This window comes from Panthera tigris, chromosome A3, assembly GCF_018350195.1.
Source record: "Panthera tigris isolate Pti1 chromosome A3, P.tigris_Pti1_mat1.1, whole genome shotgun sequence".
Classification (NCBI taxonomy): Eukaryota; Metazoa; Chordata; class Mammalia; order Carnivora; family Felidae; genus Panthera; species Panthera tigris.
Window position 1 is genome coordinate 26,765,288 of NC_056662.1, and position 23,296 is coordinate 26,788,583.

Here is a 23,296-nt window from a genome sequence, read left to right on the forward strand (position 1 = left end):
CTTGAACAATGCTGCCCCAAACTGCTTTCATGTTACAAGTTATGACCACTGACTCTATTTTGCACCTTGACTCACTTGAAAACTAGATCTCCCACCCCTGCTCCTGAAAGAAAACCTGGTAATAGCTTTGGTGCCAAAACAGACCAAGCAACGGCACTTGGCCACAAATCTTAGCAGTCACATACTCGCCTGGGATGTTCTGGGATACCAGTCCCGTAACTGCATGGGTCTCAGCACAGCAGACAGGCCAGGTTTTTATTCCTTTCTGGCTAATAAAGTTTTAAGGGAAAGGGAGAGGGTAATGGATGCCTTCAGGTCAAGGTTAGGCTGGTGAAATATTCCTGATAAAACCCAGTGTTTTCTAAGGCTTTTTCCCTACCCCTCCAACTATGGTTTCTCTGGGTGAAAAGTCAGCATCTGCCAAAACCCTTTCAGGAAGCTGATACCCTCAGCACATAAGAGCCCTGCTTTGACCTGAGCCCCGTGTCTTACTCTCTTGCAAGAAAGAAAATGACAAATACCATGAAACATTTTCAATGTCAGTAACCTTCTCTACAGCACTAGAAAATAGAGTGGGTATGCAAGAAGACTAAGGAAACAGGGGAAAAGTATGTTTTGTCCCCAGGCTTCTTTTTGGTAGCAACCACACTGGCTTCAGCTGGATAACAAATTGTCCTGGAATTCTTGGCGTTGGTGCAAACATGTCAGCTCCCTGGTTACGCCTTCGTCACCACTCAAAGTACCACACGCTTTAACCTTCCTGCTCTTTCCATAGGCCTGGGTTTGTCCCGTATCCAGGAAACTTTATATGTTGTCTAAACTGAGCATCCCAGCAGGCTGCAAGGCAGATGGCAGCTCAGGACTCAGAATGTTGACTGATTCCTACCTGGATCCACACCACCGCGCTGTAACTCAGCCTCTGCCTGTGCAGAAATAGGAGCCCAGCCACGTGGCTAACAGCTTTTTTAACTGCTACTCTCAGCAATGAGGAACCTCCTCAGCAGACAAACCTCAGAAGGAAACTGAAAAGGAAGCAGTGTCAAGATTTATCAAAGGGGATACACAGGCTTAACCAGATACTCAAGCCAAGAAGCACCCCCAGGCTCAGCTAAGCCAGAAGGAAGTAAAAGACCAGGTGTTGCTGACCTCTCTTTGGGTCCTTGGGACCTCAGGTCACTAGCCTAGGATATCATGCAGAGGACCTAGACCCCACTACAGGTCAACCTCCATGTCATTAGATTCTCCTAAGAGGCTTCATACTCCAGTCTGAGAGGAAGCCAGGCAGACATGCCCACATTAGCACCTGAACCACATCATTCAATCCAGAACACAAATGAAGAGAGCAAGGTACAGAGTGTAGAAAAGCAGGACGCTATTTGCATAAAAATAAAAGGAGAGAGGGGATAGAAACATGCATATGGTGATGTGATCTCTGCAAAGGAGCACACCTGGCAGCACGATCTCTGAGGGAACCGAGCAGCTGGGAGAAAAGCGGAGAACTTTACCTTTGTAGCTTTTGAATTTTGCACCATGTGAACGTATAATGTTTCAAAGGACAAATTAAAAGTAAAAACAAATGCAGAAGGCTATAATCTTCTTGTTACAAAAAAAGAAAAATGTTCTAGAAATCTGTGTGTGCACATAAAAACATTCTAGAAGAATATGCAACTGTTGTCAATGAGGTACTCCTGGAAAATGAGAGTAGGGAAATAAGGAGACTCGCATGGTTTATTTTATGTGGTTTGTATTTTAATTGTTTCCAAAAGACATTCGACTTTGGCAATTTTTACTTAAAAAAGAAAAAGAAAAAAAGAAACATGTTTAAGAACTGCAATCTCACCTCAAAAAGCAGGGTCTAAACTCCCCCTTTTTGTGTCTGGCGTTACCGAGTCACATCTTATCTTGTGTTACGATGCCTTGTGCATGGGTCTCATCTCCTTTAAACTCTGGGGCAGCTGCAACCTCAGCCAGTCTACCACTCAAGCTCCACTTTCCAGGGATAAAGAACCGGTAAGGAATAAAACAGCAGTCAAGATGGCAACACAACAATCACACAAGGACAAAGCGACCAACCAAAGTAAGAGTGAACCGTAATCTTACAAGTATGTTAATGATCCCAGGACTATTAGCAATGGGAAACTATGACCAAGTCAAAATAACATTGAAAACAGAGTCCTTCCCAGAAATTGTGGGAATTCTAACAATCTGCCTGTGTGCATGAGCTAGGAGATTTGCAAAGCTGCCAAGCAAAGTGTGACAGCCAGATTTCTCAGTAAAACTCAGTAAATTCCTATCAGAGGACAGGTTCTTTGTTTAGGAAAATCTCAGAATGACCTCTGAATGTTGAAAGAGAAGCTCCCTCTAGAATATGGCCTGAAGGGATAAAGAACTAGACTTTCTCTGTAAGACAGAAGTGGAGATTTTGAGCTTTGGAGGAAATGGGAAGCTGTATTAAAAATGAAGGTCACTTGAGGTGGTCCAGAGAGAACTCAACACTAGGCGGACCGTCCTGAGAAGTAGACAGCCACTGGGAAGCTGGGGAATTCTGGGAAGCAGGAGGCAATGGATGTCTGTGTCTCAATTTTAAGCTATTTGCTCTAAAGTACTATAATCCCACTCTGTTACCTCTACAGACTGTCACACATTACTACCCCGAAATGGACGTGTCTGGGTGGGATCATCCAGACTGGAGCGTATGGGGTAGAAGGCTCCCCTAAAGGTCCATAACTGTCACTAACCCTCTTTCCAGACCCTCAGCTTGAGGGCTGGATTTATTCTCGTACCTGAAAAAAAACAAAAAAAATGGGCAAAATATATTAAAAAAACTGATACCAGACGGAAATATATGAATGATTGTGAACGGTCAAAAAACTACTGATACGTGAGAGGGCGGAAAGCTACAGAGGACAGACAGACACAGAGGGGACCAAGAGATGAACAGAAGGAGAAATACCGTAACAAGAGGGGACCAGAAAAAATGAAAGCCCTCCAGGGATCCACAAGAGATATGAGGACCGCGGTAGAACTGGATTTCTCACAGGACAAAGGATGGAGAACTTGGTCTCTGGGGCCCTCCTTAATGACCCTCTTTCTCTCATTCCACGTCCAATCTGTCAGCAGATTGCCAGTTACAACTTCCAAGATACACTCAGAACCCAACCATTTCTCACCACCTCCACTGCTACCACCTAGCCCAACCTCCTATTAGCTCTCACCATCTTGTTTCCACCCTCACATGCCCCCCATCCGACCCCAGTCTACTTTCCACACAGCAGAGAAACATTTACCATGTGATGGAAGAGAAGACAGCAACTTGCTTATGGTCTGTCTGCCTTCCTAAGAGGTAAGCTCCATGAAGGCAAGTTCTTCTATTTCTGTTCAATGCTGTATTCCCAGAGACTAAGCAGTCCCAAGGTATGTACAGTTAGCACCAAATAAATATTTATTAAATGAATTACAGAAGTCATTATGGACCTGCATACTAGACTTCTGGGAAATGAGTAGAGGAACTGTATTTTGCATCAGTTTGTGGGTCTTCAGGAGGCTTAGGGATCTGCAGATCACGTCTTGGCTTTGTCATCAATTCATCCATCACTGAATCTACAATGACCTGTTCATGATGCTCACTGAATGAAGAAACAAAAGGAATATAAAATAGGTTTACTGTCTTCCTGGTGCCTAGGACTGGCCTGGGGCAGAATATGGATGCTTTTATATTCCTTAGCACAGGAGTAGATAACTAGTAGAATTCATAAACAGTATCAAGTCTAAAAGAAAATACACTACCTAACAAGGACCTAGTGAATTCTGTGCCAGCTACAAAAAATACAGAGATGACGAAGGTAATTTTTGTCTTTGAGGACTAAGAAAATTTTAGGTATCTGGGTCTCTACTAGTTTGTGAACAAGTACAAGAAACTGTTCTACTAGAGAAATACACAAGAAGCATTTGGGTGGAAGGAAGTGATCATCCTTACCTGAGGAGGTCAGGTGGTCAAGGAAGGATTTATGAAGATTTTACTTGAGTCTTATAAGGAAGTTTACCAGACAAGAAAAGGCACACTTAGGGAAGAAGGCACAGGACTATCTGAAGGCATAATAACAAACATGAGTGCCTTCCAGAGTGGTTCCTGGGAGGCAGTTAACAAAATATGGAAGGACAGAAAAAAGTTACAAAGCCTTTTCCTCTAAGAACAGAGCCTGTATTTTTCAATGTTCCAAAGTTCCTGGACCTCCTTCCTCTCAAAGTACTCATTTCCCCAGTAAGGTGTGACCTCCAAAGGGGCTTGACAGAATTAAAAACATCCAGTGACAAAATCAGGGAAGGGAAGACAAACATATTTATTCTACTCCAGTTTATTGGAGGACTTCAAACGTGTCCTGCACAGCATTCCCTGTTATTATCAGCACTGATGAGGGAAGAACGTGCCTTAACAGCAGTCCTGTCCCAAAGCTTGCCGATGGCTGCCACGAGGTTCCCTGTCAGTCCATGCAGTCTTCTTCATGGTTGTGTTATTGAGGCTTCTACCCTCGTAGTGACGGGTTCTGTAACACTAGATTCATTTTGTGCAGAGAAGAGGAAAGAACCTGATATACTCATTGTTCCTCAGGTAAGCCATGACTTAAATCCTACCTTAATATTTAACTATCTTTATTTTCTGATTAAAATAGAAAAAAGGGGGAGGGGGGCAAAGAAGCAATAGAAATTATACTGTGCTGATACAGAGACTTTAAAGTCTAGTCAGAGTTAAGACTCCTATCAAAGGTCTACTGATGGTTCACAGGAAATAACTACATGGGGTCAGAGCATGACATACATGAGTTGAGTCTCATTATTAGCTTCAATAATGTAGGAAAACAATTCTCAACAAAACTGGAGTCCACACTTGTCAGGTATGCTCTGTTTGGTATGGGCAGGTAAAAGTCTGGAGAAATGGATTCTCTTCATGCCCTGTGGCAAGGAAAGAAGGCTCCTGGTTTGATGAGAAGAGCAGCTTCTGTTCCCAGGTGGTGTCTGCAGCTCACAGCTGAAGTTAGCAGTGGAATCGAGTGGAGAACTTGGGAGAAACGGGCACAGTCAGAGGCTGGTCACTTGACTTTACTTCCACACCCTGGTACTTGCGTATTGGATTTGCCTTGTGCACCTGCAGAGTGAGGAAAGATAAAGTTACCAGTGATAAGGATGTTACAGAACTATGCTTATAGTTGTTTTTATTTTTCCTTCTTGAGAAAATGCTTGTATAATCTTACAGATGCAAGTCAAAGAGGGGAAAAAAGAAGGCAACACAGCATAATGGAAAAGCACATGTGCTTTGGAGCCCAAGCAAGTTTTGTTCAGGTCCTGCTGGGTCTCTCAGCTTGCACTAAAGAACATCAAGTCTATCTCCAGCTTGGCTGTCTATTACTCAGGTGTTAGCAGGGCTGCACACAATTGCAGCAGAGAAGAGATACCTGTTAAGAACCTGCCAGGGTACAATCTTAAGCTTACTCAGTCTTAATATTCACCAAAACCATGGACAAAAACCAAACAAACCAATAACCAGGAAGGGTTGCTGGGAGAAGGCCATCTCCCCTCCTGGATAGTCTAAAATCAATCCTGAATTAAGTCAGGTTAGTCGAGAGAACATTGACTGAACTGTGCTTCAGGATGCTGACATCAGCCTATACTGAGAATCGCTGTAACACCTCTATGATAGGCACAAACACAAGAGGCAGTACCAAGTGTTGAGAAAAAAACCAAAGAACTGGAAAAAAAGGCTGGTTTTGTGTGTATTTCTAGAGCAGGGACTGTATGGTTTTTCATCCAATCAGCAAATGGCAGCTTAAATTTTGCCAAAGAGCTAGTCCCTTTAATAACTTGTCCCTAGAGACTTCCTGAAGCCAAAGTCCTCTCTGCCAACAGCTGTATCAGCAGCTGGCCTAGCATTTTTAGGCAAAACCTCAACAACTTATATATTTCTATATTCTTCCTTTTATTAATCATATGAATTTCCATCTGAAACTCTTCTTCCTCATTAATGCAGTGAATGCCGCTTGCTGCCCCTCCTAGTGAAAAAGTCCTGTGAATTAAGCTTTCTTTCTGAATAACTTAATATTTAAATCATTATGTTAGTGTTAGCATGGAGGGTCACATGGACCAACATGTGCTATGACCCCAAGGAATTTGAGTCCAGTATTAAGAGGAAAATGAAAATACAGTTGCCACATTATTCCCGTCCTTCCCTACCTATGTATTCTTGTCTAATTATAAAACCACATTGATTTTCTTAAGTCTAAAGGGAATAATAAAAATAAATAAATAAACAGTCCTAGAAATGCATCATTGTGCATGTTACACTACATGATATCCTCCTTATGAAGACCCCTGGAGGAAATTCTGTCTGAATTCAGTATCAAGAATAAATGTATTTTTTTAACAACTAGCACATTATATCTCATGAACAGTGAGTTTTGTAACCAACAAGTTGGTTCCTAAAAAGGGCCAAAATCATGGCTCAAACTTCGATACATGGATCACAATGTGCACACCTTTAGCACTGTTCACATCACAACTTAGTCACCCTTCTTGGTTTGTGTGATTTCCTGCTTTCACTCTTCTTTTATGTGTCCTTGTAGGCCACCCTAGATTCTTCCTGGAACAAGGCAAGGTACAGGTAACACAAAACAGAGACAACTGTGGGTTAGTGAGTGCTCGTGCTGCTCAATTACCAGTTCTTTCCGTAGCCTGGCCAGCTCCTCCCTCTGCTGCTCTTCCTCCTGGTGCCTGGCCTCCTCCAACTGCTGGACTTTCTGAGCTTCTACCTCAGCCATTCTCTTCTCCAGCTCCTGCCGCTCCTTGGCTCTCTTCTCGGTGGCCAGCTGAAAAGGTTCCTGAACTAGAGAACCAGAAAGGCCCTCTGAGTACAGAAACAGAGAGAATATTGGTGCACAAGCAGAACCTGCATAAACTTAGCCTGCAAGGACGCAAGTGGTACTGACATGCAAGGCAACAGAAAGGCTAAGCTCAAGGGAAGCCCTGTTAGCAGGAAGGTGGAGTAAACCACATATAAAAAGTCCTAGAATCTGGAAAAAAGTCCTAACAGTTGGAAAACCTCTTGGAAACCACCTATTAGGAGAAAAGCAAGACTTATACAGATGAAACAGCTTGCTCAAAACTATATAGTGATTCTGAGACAGATGTAGGAGGAGAATCCAATTTTCTGACACTCTACCCAGTGCAAAGGAATTAAATGTTTTATATCTAAGGCTTGCTTCATGGTGAACGCCAGAAAGAAATCCTGGACCTTCCTCCCTCACTTAGGACTCTTTGGAGGAGTAAAGCCTATTGTAAAACAGTAGAGCTGCTGTTGAAAATGCCAGCTGCCTCTTCCCAGGCTCTTGTTCTATGAATTTGACCCCAACACATTCTGCAAACTCAACACAGCTGATGTGTTCAACAAAGACAAAAAAACTACTCTAAAAGGAGAACAACTAGATCCTCTACTAGGCAAAGGCTTCTGGTTGACACAGCTGATACTGACATAACTGAATCCCAACATCCTCCCTGGGAAGTCTGACAATTCTACCCCGATCCCCCAAGAGTACATATACTACTACCAGCAACGGATTTCTTCTCTTTCTTGGGAACAAAGGGCTCCTGGGAGATGACGGTGTTTGGACGAGCCTTGAAGCATGCTGCTTCTTTCTGCTGTTTCAGTTCTTCCTCCAGCTACAAGAAAGAGAGTCTATTAGATAAGCAACAACACAACTCTCCAGGACTACCTCCTCAGTGATTCAAGCATTAATGTTTCTAAACTGCTTCATCTAAGTAAAGATAGCAGATGGCTTCATCCAAACCTGTTAAAACCCTCTTTATAGGGGTGCCTGGGTGGCTCAGTCAGTTGAGCGTCTCTTGATTTCGGCTCAGGTTATGATCTCACACTTCGTGAGATCAAGCCCTGTGTTGCGTTCTGCACTGGCAATGCGGAGCCCGCTTGGGATTCTCGCTCTCCCTCTCAAAATAAATAAATAAACTTTAAAAACAAAAAACAACCCTTTACAATGAGTTGATCAGACTAACAACCTCTGAATCCAATGAGAACTAGAAAGTATCTTTAAGGTACTTTTAAGGCCTATCTGAACATCACAAAAATAAACATGTAGATATTATATACCCTTGGATGTGATCATCTATAAAGTATTCTTCCTTTCAACCCCCCAAAGAATCTAACTAGAATTTAATCAAGCCTCTAGATCTAACTACTCATTTATAGGAAATACAGAAGAGGTGACTGCCTGGCTAGCTCAGTCGGTAGAGCATGAGACTCTTAATCTCAGAAGAGGGGCACTTACGTGGCTCAGTCAGTTGAGTATCTGGCTCTTGATATCAGCTGAGGTCATGATCTCACAGTTCGTGGGATCGAGCCCTGAGTCAGGCTCTGCACTGACAGCATGGAGCCTACTTGGGATTCTCTCTCCCTCTCTGCCCCTACTCCCCCCCCCCCCCCCACAACATAAATAAACTAAACAACAACAAAAGAAACATAGAAGATACAGGAACGTATTAAAGACCACCATGGGAATGCAATGACCAAAATCTGGATTGTGGAAAACTTATAAGACAAATCCAGTTTATTCCACAAGTAATATATAAGTAGAGAAGCCTATAGAGAAAAAGGGATTTAGAGATTCATCAAACAAATCCATTATGTAGACCTTATTTGGACCCTGATTTGAACAATTCAACTGTCTAAAACAATTATGAGAGATGTGGGGTTATAAGAACACTATTTGTCACTATTAAGGGATTACTGTTAATCTTTTTAAAAATATACTTATGTTTGTAAAGATACACACTGAAGTATATTTACTTGCTGTTGTGAATGAAATGCGGTGATACCTAGAATTGGCTTCAAATTAATCTTTTGTTGGTAGAAATACCCAGTGTAGAGGTAAGTAGGTAGAAATATAGATGAAATAAGATTTTCCATGTTTTGATCATTATAGAACCACACGACAAGTTCATGGAAGATCATTAAGCTATTCTCTCTACTTCTGTGTATGTCTGAAAAGCTTAAAAAAAATTTTTTTTTTATTATAGTAAATGCCACACACAGACATTTTGTGTCGTGGTCCTTGAAAGAGAGATTCACTACTACTTCCAAAACAACAGTCCTAAGTTTTCCTAGGGAACAACACCAACAAGGGACGTATGTGCAGTCATATAAGCAATCACATCTCTTGAGCTTCAAGAGGGGTGACTTCCTAAAAAGATTAGCCCAGAGATCCTTTTGGACAGAGTCCAGGATAAATCATGATATAAAAACAGTGACAAACTTAGGGATTCAGGGGAATTGTTTTCCAATAGGGCAGCATTAGATCCCAATTATAACAGCCAACAATCAATTAATTGTTTTTAATCACCTGCCATCTACAAAGAGCAAATAGTACACTATGTTGAGGAAACAGCATATCATATTAAGGATCTATTTTCACCATACCGATTCTTATCAAAGCACCAACAGAAAGGAGTGAACAAGTAGTGAACAAGTCTAATAGATGAAATAGAGGAGATCTTAAAGAAACTCCTGATGCAAAAAAAGCCTGACGGTTCTCACATTCTCCAGACGATCACTTGGAGCAGAGATCAGCAAACTTCAGCCTACAGGCTAAATCTAGTTTGTAACTGCTTTTTGTACAGCCCTTGAGCTAAGACTGGTTTTTACATTTTCAGAGGGTTGAGACAGACAGACAGACACACACACACACACACACACACACACACCATATGCAACCTACAACATCTAAAATATTCACTATCCGAATTTGGGGCACTTGGGTGGCTCAGCTGGTTAAAAGTCCAACTTTGGCTCAGGGAATGATCTCACGGTTCATGGGTTCAAGCCCTGCACCAGGTTCTGTGCTGACAGCTCAGAGCCTAGAGCCCGCTTTGGATTCTGTGTCTCCCTCTCTTTCTGCCCCTCTGTCTCTCGCACTCTATCTCTCTCTCACTCTCAAATATAAAGACACATTAAAAAAAATAATAATAATACTAAAAATAAAAAAGTATTTACTATCTGGTCTTTTACAGTAAAAGGCTACTGACCTCTGATTTAGAGTGAGAGCCCCTGAAATAATTCAGGATGTTAGCTCCCAAATGAATTTCAATGTAGTGGGTCTATGTATTCTAACCAACCAACAATGAAGCAGTGAACATTTTGGCTGCTCTTCCCATCCCCCACCTGGTGCTTCCAAGTCTGTGCCTTCAGAGCACCTCTTCTGTCAGTCTCCAAGGAGAAAGGCTCAATCTGAGTTGTGTTCTTCACCTTCTTCTCTGGCAGGTTAATAGTGTCAAAATGAGGCAAAGGAAGTGCTTTGAACTTGGGCACCTAATAGAAAGGAAAACATAAGATTTAAAATCCTAAGGTCTCTCTAGCTAGAAAGCAAGAACTCCTCCAGAATATTTGAATGAATCTGAAAAATAGGAAAGGACGGTTGTCAAAGCAGTATGGTATGAACAGCAGAAAGAGTAATGGGCTCAAAAGAGCCCATTAGGGCTCTAGGTTATTCTCGAATAACCTAGGAGAATCTAGGTTATTCTCCTAATATTCTCCCAATAACTGGTAGCACAATCATGGGCAAGTCACTTAATCTCCTTGTGGCAGAAGGGTTATTAAAAACTTGCCCTATTTATACTTCATAAGGTTCTTAGAGGGATCAAAGGAAGTCAGTGATTTTCTAGTTAAAAGTGCAACATAAAAGATTATCTTTGACAGATGAAAGGATAGTATTATGTTACTTGCAGAAAATGGAAACACCTACCTCCCCTTTCTGCAGTTCTTTTATTTTCTTCTCCTTCTGTAACTGACGTTCTTTGTCTCGAGAATCAAAAGAGAAAGGGCATATTTCCACAGTTCTTGCTTCTGGGATTTGGGGCTTAAAAGGTACCCCATAATGGGGCACAGGTTGAGCTCTTATCACCACCGGCTCCTCCTCTTCCTAAGGGAAAAACTAGTTTAGACACAAGCTCTCTCTCACCTCCTCAGAATACAGAGTCAGAAAACACTACATGAGAGAAGAGGCATTAATTAAGGCAAGTCACTCAACCCCCTAGGTTACCTCGCTTCTTTTTTTTCTTCATTTTTTTTTTTTTTTTTAACATTTATTTATTTTTGAGAGACAGAGAGAGGCAGAGCATGAGCAGGGATGGGGAGAGAGAGAGAGACACAGAATCCGAAGGAGGCTCCAGGCTCTGAGCTGTTTGTTAGCACAGAGCCCGACACAGGGCCCAAACTCACGAACCGCAAGACCATGACCCGAGCTGAAGTCGGACACTCAACCGACTGAGCCACCCAGTTGCCCCACCTCGCTTCCTTTTCTATCAAAGAGGGATAATACCTAAGTTACCTACCACTTCTCAGGGGTGAGACCGGTGTGGAAACATTTGATGAAGGACTAACACAATTACTACTCTTAAAGGATCTCACGTTTTTACAAAGGAAGGTTGTAAAAATGAAATGAGATCAAACAACGTGAACAAAATGGAGAACAGAAGAGAGGTACTAACCAAGCATATACCTTGGCCTCTTCTTTGACCCAGCCTCCAGACTCCACTAAAACATGTGACTGGGAGTTAATGGTTGCCAAACCCAGAATAGGACCAAGTAAGTTGTTTGGGTTTAAGCTGGTAACATAAGATTACTGTGTATTTTAGTTTCAAATGAACCTATAAAAAGGCTTATGCTTGAGATCTGCTATAAAATTACCCTAACTCTGGATATTTATAGATAAAATGGGAGATGTAACAAGAAACTAGCCTGATCAATGACAGTTCATGTATTCCAATTTCATGAACCATCATCACCACACAGTAAGTAACCTTAACAACCCTTGGGTTGGTGGAGATTGGATAGGGCGGATGTAACTGCTTAGTGTGGATTTTAAGAGTCCCTCGCTGAATGGTGACAATAGCTCAGGCAAAATAAAATACAAGGCTTGGCAAATTTTGATTCAAGTTATGACAGGCTGATTTTCAATGCTATAGAAAAGGACAAGCCTCCAATAAGTTGCAACCAGTTACTACTGAAAGCCAGAACATTCATACCCTTACCAACTACTTTGCTCTAGAGGGGGAGCAAAAAAGATGATCTGCCACTGTTAAAGACAACTCCAGATAAGAGTGACTGCCTTTGAATTCTATTAAGTTTAAGAAAGAGGAATGCTTAGATGGATGGTGCAGAAGGAAGAAAAACCCTCCATCCCAGGAGTCACCTCATCTTCTTTGGTGGGCATTCGGATCCTGTTCTTCAATGCAAAGGCTGGTGACTTGGGGACAGTGATTGGAAGTACTTTCTTTTCAGGAACACCCTGCAAGGAGTAAGCAATTCAATTAGACATCCCAGAATAAGATCTACTAGGCTGTGTGAGAAGATTAAATCCCTTTCTTAAAGGGGAATTCATAGACCAGGAATCAAACAAAGGCTAGTATTATGTTGCTGTCTACCCAAGTAAGACAAAAGCATACTGGAACACAGTGGCACTCTAAAGGTGGCCTAAAATAATATAAAAAACATATTATGTTATATAAAAAATATAATAACGATAAAAAAATTTTTTTAAATTCTTTTTTAAATTGCAGTAAAGCCACACAAAAGTATATCATACAGCCATGAAAAAGAAATAAATCTGTTCCTGACATATTACAGTGTTCATAATGTTGAGAAGAGAGGAGGGACAGGTTGCTGAAATAGAGAATATTATTTTTTTAATATATTATTTTTTCTTTTAAAAATATATATAAGTTAAGCATAAAAAACAAAATCTGGGAAGAACAACTGTTAACTCACACATCTCTTTGAGAGTGGATTAAGAGAGGCAATGAATTTTCTATATTGCATAATTCTTTTTTTTAAATCCTTATTTATTTTCGAGAGAGAGAGACAGAGCATGAGCAGGGGAGCAACAGAGAGAGAGGGAGACACAGAATCTGAAGCAGACTCCAGGCTCTGAGCTGTCAGCACAGAGCCCGACATAGGACTGGAACTCACGGACTGCAAGATCATGACCTGAGCTGAAGTCGGACGCTAAACTGACTATAAACCCCAATATTCCGTAATTCTAATATATTCAACTACTTTGAGGATTTTTCCCTTCAAGATTCCAAAACACTGCCAACATTTCAAGTCTTTGCACACTGAATTATATGTACCATACTTTGCACAGCATTCAAAACTAACATGTTTTAGAAAGTCGTTTCATAACCATTTTCTAATTCTCACAGAATTTATACTCTATCGCAAATCTGGCAATTAATCCTAACTACAAAATGGTATCTCTTGGTCTCTTTTTTTAATGTTTATTTATTATTTTTTGAGAGAAAGAGAGAGAGAGAAAGCGAGCGCATGAGTGGGGAAGGGGCAGAGAGAAATCGGGACAGAGGATTTCTCCACGCTGCAGAGAGCCAATGTGGGTCTCAAACTCATGAATCATAATATCATGACCCACGCTTCTCTCTTGGTCTTTTTTTTAATGAAGTGGTCTTTTAATGAAGACCAGATCAATTGAAAAAATAATCAAGGGGTGCCTGGGTAGCTCAACTGGTTAAGCGTCCGACTCTTGATTTTGGCTCAGGTTATGATCTCACGGTTGTGGGACTGAGCTCCATGTCAGGCTCTGCACTGAGCATGATGCCTATTTGGGATTCTCTCTCGCTCTGCGCACACCCTCACCCCCTACCCGCTGCTCACATGTGCCCATGTGTGCGTACTCTCTCTCTCTCTCAAAATAAACTTTAACAAAAAGCAAAACCATGCTCTTTAAAACAAAAAAAAAAGATAAAAACTGCAGCATTATATACAATAGCCAAACCATGGAAGCAGCCCAAGTGTCCACTGATAGTTAAATGGATAAGAAAGATGTGGCACACACACACAAATATTACTCAGCCATAAAAAAGAATGATATCTTGCCATTTCCAACAACATGTATGGAGCTAGAGAGTATAATGCTAAGTGAAATAAGTCAGTCAGAGAAAGACAGATACCATATGATTTCACTCACGTGTAGAATTTAAAAAACAAAACAAACAAGCAAAGGAAAAAAGAGAGAGGGACAAACCAAGAAAAAGACTTAACTATAGAGAATACACTGATGGTTACCAGAGGGAAAGAAAGTGGGGGAATGGGGGTTAAAGAGTACACTTACAATGATGAAAAAATGAAATGATTAAAAAAAATCAAAACCCTAAGCCATCCTCAATCACTCCTTGTTACATTCACATGTGTATGTTGCCCACCCCCACCCCCCGCCCTCTGCTCTGCTTCCTCTCCACCAGCCGCACCACCTACTGCCTGTGCCACCCTACTAGCCTTGTAAGTCTTTCACCTTCTCATCTCACTCCTCTAATCCATCTTCTATATACAGTCAGAATTATTTGTCTAAGACACATTGGATCAAGTAACTTCCTGACTTAAATTTCTTTAATGGCTCCTATGCTACCTATAGCAGTATAACAAGTTCCTTGCCATGAAGTACAAGGCGCTTCACAATATGGTGCTCTGATTCCCCAGCCTTATCTCTCACCCTTCCCTACAGATTGCCCTCCAACCGCTACAGGCAATTGCCAAAATGTTAATGCTGGTTCTCTCAACACCTTTGTGTCATCTCTGAAATGCCCCAGCTGCTTGGAAACACCTAAGCTTTCTTTTCAAGCCTCCATGGAAGCACCTCCTCTTTTATAAAGGCTTTCAATTGATCTCTCCACTCCCAGAACCTATGAACTGACCTCTCTCTTTCCCTGTGTATGGTTCTATGACAATACATACAAAACTTCATAGCACTTGTGTGTTTAGATGTTCATCTGCTAGCCTTTGAGAGTGGGGACTATTATGCCATCAATCTCTAGTACCTAACAAAGATCATAGCAAGTATAAAGCAGTCAGTAAATGTTGAATAAATACAGTAAAAATGAAAACGGAATTTATACCTTGGACTCTACAACTCTTGGACTCAAAAAAATAAAATAAAATAAAATGAAACTCTTGGACTCTAATTTATAACTTGGGAAAGAGACTTCTTCTTAATCTCAACAATGCTGTCACTGCTCAAACCATGTTTGGAATGTCTTTCTTGGAATGGCCTTCACAGTCAGTTTTTAGGCAATGCGAGGTATACACCCAATCTTTTAAGCAAAACTTTCCACTCTATTATCTTGGACTATTTAGTTTTAGTTCCAAATTATTTAATACGCTCCTAAAAGCAAATTAATCTTTAAAATAAAAACACCTGCCATTGCTAAAGAGATCCAAAAGACTATGAGCCACAAGCTTCAAGCTTTCCCAAAAAAGCTTTGTACGGTATCAATCACTGGAAAGAATGTATACCCTGCCAAGGTGACTATTGTAAAGAGAATGCTCATTCTGCTGTGGAAGTTCTGTTTTCTAAAGAAAGCCGGGATCACTAGCACAGTGAAATCTCATTTAGCAGAACTTGTAATCATAGTGACAAAAGTCTGCGAAATGGGTTTTCAAATAATGCTTACTGTAAAACAACAGCAAAAGCCTATTGTTCTATACTGCCCTGGACAGGTGGCCACCAGCCTCTCTTACTTGAGCACACCCAGGGTATGTGGGAGCAGGAAGAATGTGAAGGAAGGAGCCAGAGGTTGGTTCTAGCCCAGTTCTGATTCCAACTGCATAACCCGGGGCACACGAGATAGCCTTCTAGGCCTTGGGATGCTTTTTTTTTCTTTTCCTAACATAAAGTAATAGAAATAAATACCTGAGAATTCATTTAGTTCTAAAATAATCCCTCTTTTCCTTCCCCCCACCCTTTCCATCCACCCAGCAGAGATGTGCATTTTATTTTCTTTTTAATTTTTTTTTAACATTTATTTATTATTGAGAGACAGAGAGGCACAGAGCATGAGCAGGGGAGGGGTAGAGAGAGGGGGAGAAACAGAATCCAAAGCAGGCTCCAGGCTCTGAGCTGTCAGCACAGGGGCTCGAACTCACAAACTGCGAGATCATGACCTGAGCCGAAGTCGGTCGCTTAACCAACTGAGCCACCCAGGTGCCCCCAAAGATGTGCATTTTAAAAGAAGAGCAATGGAAATCTCTAACAAATAAGCCTCGAAAGAGGTATTTATGAGTGGGCTCAATCCTCATTAATTGGGGGAGAGGAAAGGGTGATTTGTGGATATCAACTGTGCAGCAAATACCCACCCACACCCCATCTCCACTGCAATCAATGCCAACCAACTGGGGGCTCAATCAGAAATAAACATATACTGGGTTTCTAAAAACAACAGTCATCTTATTTTGCTATTTAAAAAATTTTTTTTAATGTTTATTTTGAGAAAGAGGGAGAGAGAGAATGCATGCAAGCATGGGAGGGGCAGAGAGACAGGGAGAGAGAATCCCAAGCAGGTTCTGTGCTGTTAGCACAGAGCCCGATGCAGGGCTCAAACTCACAAAGCATGAGATCATGACCTGAGCCAAAATCAAGAGTCAGAGGCTTAACTGACTGAGCCACCCAGGCACCCCTTGTTTTACTATTTTAAGTTTTCCTAGTTGTAAGCTCCTTGAAGGCAGGGATGTCCTCATTTACATCCCTTTGCATTCTTCACAGTACCTACGAGAAGTAGTAATTGTTCGATGAACATATGTTGATTGAACCGTGAAAGCTCTGAGGATGTGTGCTATGTTTTTCCCATCTTTGAATTCCCAGAATATAGACTGGTGCATTTCAGCTCTTACTCTTACTCAGTTACCCAACATTGGATGCTACGTGCAAGGGAATAAAAAATGAACAAGACAGACATGCACAGTCCCTGTTCTCAGGGAGCTCACTTTCTCATGGAGGAAAGAGACAATGAAAAAGTAACAAATCAGGTATTCCCTGATTTTCACAAGTGCTCTGAGGAAATCTGGCAGAATGCGGAGCTAAAGGATAACAGGGGAAGTTCCTAACAGGAAGCTCTGGGAAGGTACTGTAAAGTGATATGTGTTAGAAGTACGCAATGTGAGTAGGCAGAAGGTGCATTTAGGAAAAGCAGCCCAGGATAGGGGAGCAGGTATTAGGGGTGAGCACTTCTCCCTATGGCAGGATATGGCCCCAAATGCCCTGCCACAAAAGCAGTTAGGAAATTACTATGAAGCAATATTATCTCAGGGAGTATGGGGGGGGGGTGTAAAAAAAAAAAGCCTGCTGGTCTCCCCAAGTCATCCCTAAAATATCACTGCTAAAATTATTCCCTGGCCTCACCGACACCACATCCACCTCTGTGGTGCCCCGGTTCCCCACTAGATGTCGGCACCAAGTTCACATTTCACACCCTTGAGCTCAAGGTTTTCATCACTCCACCTCTGCCCCAAGAGCCCTTTTTTCATCTCTGCCTCACAGCCCACTGCTGCCCAAGCCCATCTCTCATCAGCCCCATTGTCTCCTTGCCACCTATCAACCACAAGTTTAAGAGCACAAGAAACACCATAAGGACACACAAAAAGAGCTTCAGCACTAGAGGGGCAAGGATGAAGAACAGTGGTGAACAGACCAGATGAATTTGGGCTCTGGGAAGCAGGCTCTTCTGTTCTGAGAGTCCAGAAGTAGAAGTTAAGGGACCTAATCTCAATTCTACCAGCAACTTTTAAAAATGATCCTATGGGCAAGCTACATTCCCCTTTCAAAGCCTCTCTTTCTAAAAAATGAAGAGGGTGAAAGAATACACCTAATGCTTCCTATGCTTTGCTTCTCTAGAAACCAAGAGTTGAAGTGCAATCACTGGAACTTTTAGAAGGGAGAGTTGCAAATGGCCAGTATCAAACTCAAAAACTGAGTTTGCCAAAATAAATGATGGTAAGTTAGCACTGTGCAGTAGAATAAGAAAGTATTCAAGGAGATGGTGGGTTCAGATCCTGGCTCTGCATACTAGATACCTCCTATTGTCTCTTCCTCATCTGAAAAACAGGAATAAAGATAAAACCTGCCTCTTAAGAATTGTTGCAAGAAGACAACAATCTACATAAAACGCTCGGCATGAGGAGAGCATGTGAGAAAATGACAGTTATTACTATTAACAACATAACTGCTTACTGTGTGTCAGACACTAATTTCTCACTGGGGCTCTCTCTAATCTATGCTGCACATAACAAATCAAAACTCCAGGGGTGGGGCCCAGGAATCTGTTTATGTAATAAGATCCCCAGAGGATTCTGAGAACCAGCTGGATTTGGCAAACACTTCCCTGGAGCGTACCACATCAATTCAGTTGCATCTTACTTACCTAGTGCTTTGCTGATATGTTTATCCAGAATTCTCAACAAGGCATAAACTAGTACAAGGCTACTCTAAGATCTCACTTAACTAAATCTTACCGAACTCTAGGCACCTTTCCCCACATACAAGTTCACCCTACCATGTCCAAAGTACAACAAACTGCCAGCCCAATTTCCTAAATCAGGGTTTCTAAAATCAAAGTTCAGGTAAGACAGATGTCATGGAAGAGGATGTTAAGTGGGATGCAGACTATTTTTTTTTTAATAGTCACATATTTCCCAAGACCTTTCTATTTAAAAAGGTACCTTCTATTTTAATACAAGAGTACAGACCCTGAAACCATATACCTAGAATCTATCCAGCTCTGCCACTGGCTAGTTAGTGATCTTGGGAAAGTTATTTAACTATTATATTTCCTAACTATAAAACAGACTGATAATAGGACCTATAGTGTTTACCTCAAAAGTTATTATGAGAATTAAGTTACTATATAAATTATGAGAATTAAGTAAGTTATTATATAAATTGAAGAGCGTAGAATAAAACTTGGCACATAATAAGCTTCATATATTAGCTGTTAGTATTATTATTCATGGCAAAAAGTACTGGTTTTCCATTTACACAATGATTTATATGCTCCCTTTAAAATTACTTTAGGGGCGTCTGAGTAGCTCAGTCGGTTAAGTATCTGACTCTTGATTTCAGCTCAGGTCATGATCTCATGGTCTGTGAGATTGAGCCCGGGTCGATCTGCTGACAGCACAGAGCCTGCTTGGGATTTTCTCTCTCTCAAAAACAAATAAATAAACATTGAAAAAAAAATAAAATTACTTTAAAAATTAGTCAATTTTAAGAATATATAAAGTCAATACTGGTAATATGAGATACAAGGATATAGTAAAAATCAAAAGGGTAAAAGTGAATTAAATAAAAACCAAAGCTTTGTAGCAGGGGGGAAAGCCAGGAGCTTAGAGAAAAAGATGTTACCAAAAGCAAGGTACTAAATGCATGTTACAAAAGCCTTGAAGAAGTAACTTCTCTTCTCTGGGCCTTGATTTTCTAGTGTGTAAAATGAAAACATTGAACCCTTCTGCTAGGCTCTAGGATTCTGAAGTTTGCATATAACCTACATTTCCCTTGTTACACTCAGAGCATTTTCCTCAGTGGGTAATGACAAAGGGCAAATGACAGCATAGGACTTGGAGAATGATCACTTGTGTGGAAAGAGGTTTCTTAGAAGTTTGTGCAACAGAGTTTGGCCTATAGTACTTGTGTGTCAAGGAAAGAAAAGGAAAAGGAAAAAGCATTGTGAATAGAAAAGAGGTCTCATATGCAGCAAGCCATAAAGGTGGGAAGAGGGGAAGAACTATTTCTAAGCATTACTGTGCTTTCTTAAAGCCTGGAAAATATAACTTTGGATTGCTTCTGACTTAGTGCTAAGAAAATGGAATAAACAGAAGTGCCTGGCTAGCTCAGTCAGAGCAGCATGCGACTCTTGATCTTGGGGTTGTGAGTTTAAGCACTATGAGGGGTGTAGAGATTACTAAGAAATAAAATCTTAAAAATAAAAACAACAACAACAAAACTAAGTACACGGACCAAGGTAATAATATATTTTGATGCAGTTTCACTTAAAACCATGGTGACTCAAAAGGGCAAGCAAAAAGAAAGAAAACAGAAAAAGAGAGTTCTTAGTACCTGGATATAAGTCAGTCCAATACAGGAAGAAGGTGTTTCCCTACCTGCACAGAAATAGATCTAAAAACCATCTTTGCACTTATGTAGATGAACCCTATTATTGATTCTTTGATTCTTTGTGGCATCTCTTCCTAATTGTATGTTTTCCCTAAATTCCTGACTATATGCCCACCATCACATTATAACCCACTTCTCTAATCTCATTTCCAGTTGCTCCTCTTGATATACTGTACTTCTTTTCTGTAGCTTAAATGAGCCACCCACCTGCTTCCCAGTAGCTACCCTGTGTTTTCTACCTTTAGGCTTTTACGTTACTTCCACTGCCTGGAATGCTCTGCCAGTCCATTTCACTTGTATTTCTACGAGTCCAAAATCTACCATACAATGGAGAGGCAATATAACGAAGTATTAAGATCATGAACTCTGGAGCAGAGTGCCTGAGTTCTTATCTTTGCTCCACTATTCACTAGCTGAATGGCCTAGGAATGCCACTTAACGTCTCTGTGCCTCAACTGCCTCATCTGAAACCAGTGATAATTACAGTAAATCACCTGAAGGCATTGTGGTTAAAATGAATGGGTTAATACACAGAAGGGGCTTAGAGGAGCGTTTAGCACATAGTGAAAGCGTCAGCTACTATGACAGTGACAACACATGATGAGGACGATGTGAAGACTCGGGTCATATGCTCTGTCCTCCACAGAGCATTCCCTGAACCTCCTGTCTGGAAGAAATCATTATCTCCTTTGAGTTCCTACAGTACTATTAACTGTCACTGCTCTTAGAATATTTCTAATTTTATATTATTTATACATGTTGTCTCCCTTACTTGACTTTAAGTTTCCTGAGAGCAAAATCCACCTCTGACTTGTCTCTTATCACCTACAGTTCCTAATACAATGCCCTGATCATAGTATCTACTCAAACATTTGTGAACAGGGAGATATTTGGTCATGAGCAGGATATTTCTGCCAGCATACAGGGCCTTAACCATTCTTACCACAACATCTTCCAAGATTTTAGTAGGGCAAGGTCTAGAATGAAATTCAAAGTGTTCATCCTCAGATTTCTTCTTGGACTCCCGCTCCTGGATTCTTTTCTCAATTTCCAAATCAAAGCCAATAGGCTGAGTGGGTGGCTTCACAGGTGGTTTCTTGGGCAAGATGGGCCCACCTTCAAGAATTCTGGGATCAAGTTCCCGTGCTTTGAATTTGTATCTGTAAGATAAGAGTTTAAGTGACACCACAAAAAAATTTTTTTAATAAAATAAAAATTACACAAACAACAAAGCAGGTCTAAAACAGAAAAATAATTATTATGATTACCCAAGCACAGCAAAATTTTGACTCATTCCACAGCCATTGTCTCTACCTCCAGAACAAAGAATAAAGGAGCCAATCCTAACACTCCTACCACTTTAAAGACTGGGATTTCTCTTCCCAGAGGAAGCTGCCCCTCCTCAAAAGAAGTACAAAAAGGAATGAAAGAAGGATACAGGAGACAAATTCCAGTGCTAACCACACTTTGTTCCAGTTTCCTCCACCAATAATAGCTGTAATGAGCCCTTGGGTAGCCATAAAGGGTGGGATCTACCTCAACTAAGTTCAGAGGACACTCCTTAGTTGGAATCCTGAGTAAGTTTGCCTACCCCCTTCGTTTTTACCACTTTATATTCCAGGATATCTGCATATTCCCACTTCTCTTTTTTTTTTTTTTTTTAATATTTTATTTTTAAGTAAACTCTACATCCAGCATGGGACTCATACAACCCTGTGATCAAAAGTCCCATGCTCTACCAACTAAGCCAGCCAGGTGCCCCCCACCCCACCCCCTTCTAATTTTTTTTTTTTTTAATTTTTTTTTTTACATTTATTTATTTTTGAGACAGAGAGAGACAGAGCATGAACGGGGGAGGGTCAGAGAGAGGGAGACACAGGATCTGAAACAGGCTCCAGGCTCTGAGCTGTCAGCACAGAGCCTGACGCGGGACTCGAACTCACGGACCGCGAGATCATGACCTGAGCCGAAGTCGGCCACTTAACCAACTGAGCCACCCAGGCGCCCCATACCCTTCTAATTTTTTAATCACAGAGGCAGGGGCACAGACTACAGAGCCTATAACTCAAATGCCATAAATTCCCATGACAAGAAAAACAGCAACTATCCCCATTATAGAACTGAAAAGAAAGCAGCCAAGGGCGCCTGGGTGGCTCAATCAGTTAAGCGTCTCTTAGTTTTGTCTCAGGTCATGATTTCATGGTTGATGAGTTCAAGCCCCACATCAGGGTCTGCGCTGACAGCATGGAGCCTGCTTGGGATTCTCTCCCTCCCTTTCTCTCTCTGGCCCTCCCCTACTTGCACTCTCTCTCTCTCAAAATAAATAAATAAAACTAAAAAAAACCCAAAACGTACATATATATGTACATATATACGCACATATATATGATTGAAAAGAAAGCAGGCAGATTCTTGGAACTCTTCCTCAAATACTGCCAGTTGGACTTACTGTTGCAGTTTCTCAAGCTCCTCAGCCTCCTGATCCGCTGCACTTTTGCAGGTCACTGGTCTTGTGCGCTGTTTGGTTTGCAGCACAGGAGTCTGTGGGTCTCTGGATATCTTGACCACAGCAGACTTGGAGGGTAACAGAGCTGTAAACCAAGATCACAGACATTCACCTAGCTCCCAAGACTCCCAGCACACTCTAGGTGCTGACTCAACTAGGCAGCCCAGAGATGACAAATCAGAGAGGCTGCCCTCCACGCTCAGCTCAGCTCATGTCAGTCAACCTGACAAACATGCAGCCCCTTCTTCCCTGTCACTCTTTACTGAGGGGTATGATGAAGGTAGTCTTTGGTTAAACTCTACTATCATCTTCTGAACTTAAAATCCATTTGTGTCTGATGGATTCCTTATCACTGCACAGGCATGTACTGCCTTTCTATTCACAATGCCAACTATTTTGCTTATTACTGACACGTAAGACTTTTGTTTATTCCAGCTTTAAAATAAGGCCTTTCTAAAGATCAAGTAATGACTCCCAATTTTGTGAATTTCCTAAATGCGTCTACATCAAAACATCACGACCTGTTCAAAGAAAGTCAAATAGAGAAAGTAAAAAGACTGCGTCAAAGCATCAATCTTAAGACCATCACTACCATTCATAGACAATATTGATTACCTGACCAGAGGCAACCTTGTCAATTTTCATAATTACGTAGAATGAGTCCTCTAATTTAGATCTGGCCACATAACAGCAGGAGATACAAACCAAATCTATTAATTTTAGAAATAAGTCAGCCTTCAAGTATACGTATAACAATTATTTATAACTACATAAAGTTTTAAAT

General features: G+C 41.2%; 1 protein-coding gene across 9 annotated transcripts in view; it reads right to left on the reverse strand.

The window, feature by feature from the left end:
* Positions 1 to 4,316: 4,316 nt before the first annotated feature.
* The window catches only part of TPX2 (TPX2 microtubule nucleation factor), a 57,333-nt gene continuing 38,353 nt past the window's right edge, over positions 4,317 to 23,296 (reverse strand). For 8 of the 9 annotated variants that reach the window (XM_007073544.2, XM_042980675.1, XM_042980678.1 and 5 more), the window contains 8 exons: positions 22,456 to 22,597; positions 20,950 to 21,166; positions 12,249 to 12,344; positions 10,800 to 10,976; positions 10,220 to 10,366; positions 7,596 to 7,707; positions 6,708 to 6,895; positions 4,317 to 5,143 (listed from right to left, as the gene is read on the reverse strand). In XM_007073544.2, the coding sequence (XP_007073606.1) occupies positions 5,033 to 5,143; positions 6,708 to 6,895; positions 7,596 to 7,707; positions 10,220 to 10,366; positions 10,800 to 10,976; positions 12,249 to 12,344; positions 20,950 to 21,166; positions 22,456 to 22,597 (1,190 nt within the window). In that variant the 3' untranslated portion in view covers positions 4,317 to 5,032. The remainder of the gene's footprint in view (positions 5,144 to 6,707; positions 6,896 to 7,595; positions 7,708 to 10,219; positions 10,367 to 10,799; positions 10,977 to 12,248; positions 12,345 to 20,949; positions 21,167 to 22,455; positions 22,598 to 23,296) is intronic. The other variant, XM_042980681.1, reaches the window with a different exon arrangement.